Below are 6210 nucleotides of genomic sequence, written 5' to 3' on the forward strand. Positions count from 1 at the left end.
ATTCACCTCAAAAATAATAATATGCATTAATGCCAATTCTCCCAGCGACCAAATGAATTCTGTTGAAAATTTGGGCTATTTTTCTTTAGTAAATGCTTCTTTTAAGCATGGAAAAGACTTAAGATTGTAATAAAACACACACTTTTTGAGTTTCCTCACATTTCTAGAGGTTAAATCAACTTACACAGCTAGATTCTTAACAAACACAAATACCAAATGGGTCAAGATTCTTAATTGTTAATTTTCTATTAAACTGATTCTTCGGAATCATAGTCACCATTCACATACTTTAAAGTGTACACTTAAAAAATAAAAAAATAAAAAAAATAAAGTGTACACTTAAAGAGGACAGCCTGCTGCTGCTGCTAAGTCACTTCAGTCTGTCCAACCCTGTGCAACCCCACAGATGGCAGCCCACCAGGCTTTCCCATCCCTGGGATTCTCTAGGCAAGAATACTGGAGTGGGTTGCCATTTCCTTCTCCAATGCATGAAAGTGAAAAGTCAAAGTGAAGTCGCTCAGTCGAGATGACAGCCTAAATGCTTTCAAATTTAAAAGAAAAATATTCCGTAGTAAAATAAGGCTCTTAGTTTTTAAAAGTCTTCAAAGAGGTTTGGGACTATTCAGAGATGTGTTCCAAACTGTTTGAAGTCCTGAGTTCCCTATGATATAAACTGCTAATTATTTTGTGTATGTGTAAAAGGAGAAAGCGTATTTTAAAAATAAAATAGGACAGAAAAGCAAAGTGTCATAGACTAAAAATAAAAAGTTATGGATAAATTTTCTGAGTACTTTTGAAGTTCAGAAAGCTGGACAAGTCTTTAAGATTGGCTTTAACTGCCATTCAAACTAGGATAAAGTCAAGTTGTCACACTAGAAAAAAAGCCATACTGGCAAAAACAAGATGAATCTGAGCTCGTTATGAAAAAAAGTAATATATATTATCCATGCCTATGTTTGTTACTTAACAAACCTGAATTAATTACGACAGAGAGATATTCTTCTATCACAAATACCTACTGACCATAAACAGTCAACTGTCCTCTATTCAAATCAAAATGGTTAAACTAAAATGGTATACATAAAGTAGTCAACAACAAAGTAGCGAAATATATCTCCTTGGTGCCCCAAGTGTGTTTATCATTTATTCTAACACTTACTTAATAGTGGTGGTCATACTCTGTGCTTGCTGCTGAGTGCCATTATTGATTGTGTTGGTGTTTTTCAGCTGGTTCATCTGTTGCTGAGTCTGTGTGCCCCCTCCTCCAGGGCCACCACTGGGCTTCACAGGACCCCTCAGCTGACCATTTTGACTGGATAGACCCATTATAACAGGGTTCTCTGTTCTGGCCGTGCTCATGCTGTATTAATTTTAAAGATGTCTCTTTCAAACTTCAAAACTTTTGAAAGTCAGTAGAGAAACTGTAATAACAGTTTATTAGGCTCTCCAAAACGAAGAGATAAATATAAGTCTTGCTCAATATATGAGTCCTTTATTGCAATGCAGGCAAGCACCTGTAAGTCTCTGAACGGTAAGCAGCAGTAACTTGCTCTCATGCAGGAATCAACTCTTTATTTTTTAAAAAGCCCTCTAACAAGGTTGAGTTATGTATCTGAATCTCACTTCAATCTGAAACAAAGAAAAAAAGTTAAATCAGCAAACAGTAAATTTTGAAGAAAAAAAAAAAACACCCCTTTGTTGTTTCCATTTGAAGTACTCCTTTATAAGCACTCTCTTCTTTTAAAGAATTAAGGATACAGCTGCATGTAGATCAAATCACTATCCAGGATAGGAAAGAGGGGGGAAAAAAATGAATTGCTTCAAAAACCAAACCTGCACTGAGACAGATCTCATTTAAACTGTCAGTTCAAAGCAACCCAGAAAATATCAGGTAGAACAATACTGTGATTAAATTAGCATTAGCTGTCAGATGATAATCTCTTCCCTTCAGTTTCCTCCCGGAAGAATTCTCTAAAGTCCCTGCCACCTCTAAAAGTCAATGATTCATTACATTCAATTGCATTACAACTCGATGAAGAATGGCACAGCTTAATTAATGTAAATCTACACAGGAACAAGGCAAAACCATTCATTCTTTTTTTTTTCTGTTTCTGACAACTGAGAATCCTTGAAGAGTTGAGCTTTTGATTTCACTTTGTGCTTTCAGAAAAGCATTATGTACGCCCTTATGAATTTCAACTAAAGAAGTTAAACCTGAAGAAAACTACATTTTATTTTTTCCCCTAAGTTTTTGCCCTTTAAAAACAATAACTAAAGCAGTCAAGGGACATAAATACATCTACACGTCAAAATCTTCTGTTCAAAAAACAACCAAGAAAACCTTTAGCTATCTTACTTAAGTCTGACTACTACAGAAATGTTACATTTTAAAATATAACACTTTCAAAAGTATGTCTCAACTTGAAGTAGCAATTTTTTAATTCAAAAAAAAAAAAAAAAAAAAACCCAACACCCCACAAAAAGGAAATTGTTATTCAGTCACAAAGTCTCACTCAACTCTCTGTGACCCCACGGACCCCATGGACTGCAGCATGCCAGGCTTCCCTGTCCTTGACTATCTCCCAGAGTTTGCACAAACTCATGTCCATTGAATCGGTGATGCTATCCAACCATCTCACCCTCTGTCGCCTCCCTCTCCTCCTGCCCTCAATTTTTCCCAGCATTAGGGTCTTTTCCAATGAGGAAATTACCTGTGCTTTAAAAAAAAACACAAATCTGTGAAAGAATAAAGACATTACTAACTTTAATCAAACTTTCTAGGACACCCAGAGTACTGATTAAGTTATTTAAAAAAATTATTCCCCAAATAAAATTATGTTTTTTAAAAGTAAGACCTTAATTTCACAACCGCGGGTGAGAGGGAATAAAGGCCTACTCTGGTGTGTTAACACCTTTATATTTTTTACCAAAAATACAGTAGCTAATTAATTACTGTTCCTTCTGCCATACACCAAAGCTTCTCAAACAATACAAATTTTAAATTCTCTTTGATGTCTTCTTTTAAATTGAAAATAAAGTTGCTCAAAAGCAAATCCTGATTATCACATACACAAAGCTGTATATTTTGAAGTCATGCAGAAACTGACTACCTCTTAAGCAGGGTAGTTAACAGCCACCAGTTCAAGGTAGTAGGTGGTTTCCTGTATTGACAGGTTTATATATGATCAGCGATATCACCTATTTCACACCTGAAGATTACTTATTTGCAAAGCACTAAGAGGATGAAGAGGGCAACTTCTAAAGATTAAACGGTAATATTACTGTCCATCATGCACGTAAGACCTCGTATATCTCCCTAGAGCCAAAATGTGACTATGTGAGAACTGCTCCCCTAATTAAGCTGCACTGCAGCTTTACGTCTCAGGAAGAGAAATAGTCCTCCTACCCATTCCCAATTTAGATTTCCAAGTTGTATTTCTACATTTTCAAAAATACGAACGAAACAGAGACTAGTTGGGAGGGAACCCTAGCGGAGTTAATTACAGCACTTCCCAGACCGTAGTTAGCGATTGACAGTTTCACACCCAAAACAGTCTCGTCATCTCCAAAAAGACCTTTTGTTTGCAAATGCAGCGCAGTTTCTCTAAGCTCGGTCTGCAAGTTGGAGTGACTGTTCTATTTTGAAGGGGCAAGGGGACTGAGAAAGAGAAAGGGGAGTGAGTGATAAAGGAAAGAAGCTAATGATTTTGATTTGTAAGGAAATAATTTCTTGTTTCCCTCCCCTTCATATCCCCCTCCAAAACCCCTACACACTTCAAGTCAACTCCCTGGGCCCATAAACACAAAAGGGTTGGGGCCCTGCAATCGCATCTGCGCAACCAGAGCAGAGAACCAGCTCCACAGCTAGGAAACAATAGGGACTCCCCCCAAAGAGAAACCTTTAAGTCCGACAGCCCCTTCTTTCCTCCGACATTCGGAGGCCCCATAATCACCCCGTTATCGACCTGCAAGGCCTTACTCCGTCAAGCAGCCGGCCCTCTTCCAAACTGAGCCCTCCGCTACAGCATATCCCTGCCGCCCCCTATAGGGCCGCCTCGTACCCTATAACCTCCACCATCTCCCTAAGTCCTTGCCGCCCCCTACGGTCCCACCCTCCCTCGTCACCCACAAAGCTCCTCTGAGGAATTCTCCCGCTCTTCCTCCGGACCCCGCCGGGCACAACACTGCTCTATGCTACTCCTCCCGGCGTCCCCACCCCACAGCTGGCGCCCGCCGCCCGCCTTCCTCCCCAAGGCCCGGCCAGGCCTCAGGCCTCCGCCTCAGAGCGCCCCCCACGCCAGCCTGGGGGCTTCCTGCAGCCCCCGCGACACGGCAGACCGCCACCCCTCCACCTCACCCCACTCCCCGCGGCTCAGGCCCGAGTCCTACCACCGAGGCCACTCCCGCTCGGCACCCTCGGTCCTTTATTGTTGACTCGAAGCTCCCAAAATGGCGGCGGCTCCTTCCTCCTCGGAAACCTCCGCCCGCCCCCACCCGGCCCCTCGCTTCGGCCTCCTCCCGCCCCCGCCCCGCCCCCGCTCGGGGGGCCGCTCACGCTCGCCTGCCTTCGCCCGCCCGCTCGCTTGCCCGGCCGGCCAGCCCTACCTTCGCCGCTGCCCGCTCTCAAGGCGCCGCCGAAGCCGCCGCCCGGACTGAGCTAACTCGGCTCCCCCGCCCCCTCCGTCGCCGACTCCCCCCACCCCCGTTCTCCGCATGGCGGCCGCCGCGGCTCCTCCTCCGCGCAAGATGGCGAGCGCCCAGCTGCCGCCGCTGCACCCGTCGCGGCTCCTCGGCCTCCGTTGCTTCGCGTCAGGAGAAATCCAGGCCGAGGAGCCTTCCTCGGGAGAAAATGGAGGGCAGTGTTTTTCCACCGACGGGGAGCCTGCGGGGGCTGAAATGGAGGGAAAGTTGAAAGGGAAATATGGATCCCTTCAAAGAGAAAGGAGAACTGCCTTTTACACAGCTAAGGAGAAATGATCCGGGAATGGTGGGTGGGAAGAGTCCCCCCCAAAAGTGGAAGTCGAGGGCTTGGGACCCGAGGAGGATCTGCTTATTCCTGACCAAGGACCCGGTAGCGATTCGGGGACGAGAGAGCTGACCTGACATCTCTCGCGGGCCAGGGAGGCTGCTGCAGGTCCAAGGGGGCCGCGTCCGAGCCCCTGCGGGGCGCGCCTCCATCCAGGAACGCGCGGAACCAGTGGTCCGGAGGCGCCGGCACGCACCCGGGAGTGGGGACAGGAAAGGGGACCTGCCGGGACGGGTGCAGCAGGGAGAACCCCGGGGAGAGCGCGGGGCGGGGGCCAGGGGGCGCTGTGCGCGGGCGGGCGGGGGCAGGGGTGGAGAAGGCTGTGGGAAAGTTGGGCGAGGTTGGGGTGCTGGGGTGCGACCGAGGCAGGAACCCAGAAAGCGAGCCTCGGAGAGGGAAGTGGGAGACTAGAGCAGCGATTCCCGCTTTCTCAGCACTAAAAGGGCAATCCTCAAAGAGAGGGAACCAGGGAGGCCGAGCCTCCCCAGAAGGAAGGAAACGCTGCTAGAGTCAGTTATGATGGGAATAGGAGTTCTGTACAGAAATGAACTAGAAGACCAAGCGTAATTCTTTCCCCAGCCTGACCCTCATCAGAAAGATATTTATGTATTTGTTCCCATAATTACGTTTCATATTCTGATGTCTCCGTTTATCCTTAACAGAAATAACAGGAATGCAATCTTGTTCCAGGTAAAACAAAAATCGGAAGCTAGCAAGTTGGCTAGGTTAAAGGAAAAATAAAAACCTGGGTCTCACTCTCAACTGAGAGACAATATACCAGGCAATGACCAGACCATAGGTTGACAACAGAACTCCGACCCACAACCTCTGCTGCAACCAACAACGCGAAGCCAAACCACAACCTCTGCAGTGATCAGCTCAGAATGAGCCAGACTCGCTCATTGACTGCCAGCTTCCCTAATTTTTGCCTGTGTTTCCAACTCTGGACCAATTAGAGAAAGCCAAATATGTTCCCCTAAACCAATCACGTTAGACTCCCCGCTTCTAGTTAGCCCGCCTCCAGCTTCCCCGAGTTAACCTCCAATCAGAGCAAACCCTGAAGCCTTCACCCATCCCCATCCGCCCCTTTATTTTTAACTGTGGGCGTGTGAGTCCCCAGCTAAGTGAAGGTGGCTGGCTCTCACTGTAGCAAGCTTTGAGTAAATAACTTGTTCTCATTGGTG

At 46.0% G+C, this 6210-nt stretch overlaps 1 protein-coding gene across 5 annotated transcripts in view; it reads right to left on the reverse strand.

Moving 5' to 3' along the window:
- The window catches only part of DDX6 (DEAD-box helicase 6), a 31856-nt gene extending 26570 nt beyond the window's left edge, over positions 1 to 5286 (reverse strand). For 2 of the 5 annotated variants that reach the window (XM_040258177.1, XM_040258172.1), the window contains exons 1-2: positions 4390 to 4495; positions 1160 to 1629 (exon numbers count right to left, since the gene is read on the reverse strand). In XM_040258177.1, coding sequence (XP_040114111.1) covers positions 1160 to 1359 — 200 coding nt within the window. In that variant the 5' untranslated portion in view covers positions 1360 to 1629; positions 4390 to 4495. Of the gene's footprint in view, positions 1 to 1159; positions 1630 to 4357; positions 4496 to 4605; positions 4684 to 5099 lie in introns of those variants that run through there. The other 3 variants (XM_040258176.1, XM_040258175.1, XM_040258173.1) reach the window with 3 other exon arrangements.
- Between the last annotated feature and the right edge of the window lie 924 nt (positions 5287 to 6210).

This window comes from Oryx dammah, unplaced genomic scaffold, assembly GCF_014754425.2.
Source record: "Oryx dammah isolate SB20612 unplaced genomic scaffold, SCBI_Odam_1.1 HiC_scaffold_17, whole genome shotgun sequence".
NCBI lineage: Eukaryota > Metazoa > Chordata > Mammalia > Artiodactyla > Bovidae > Oryx > Oryx dammah.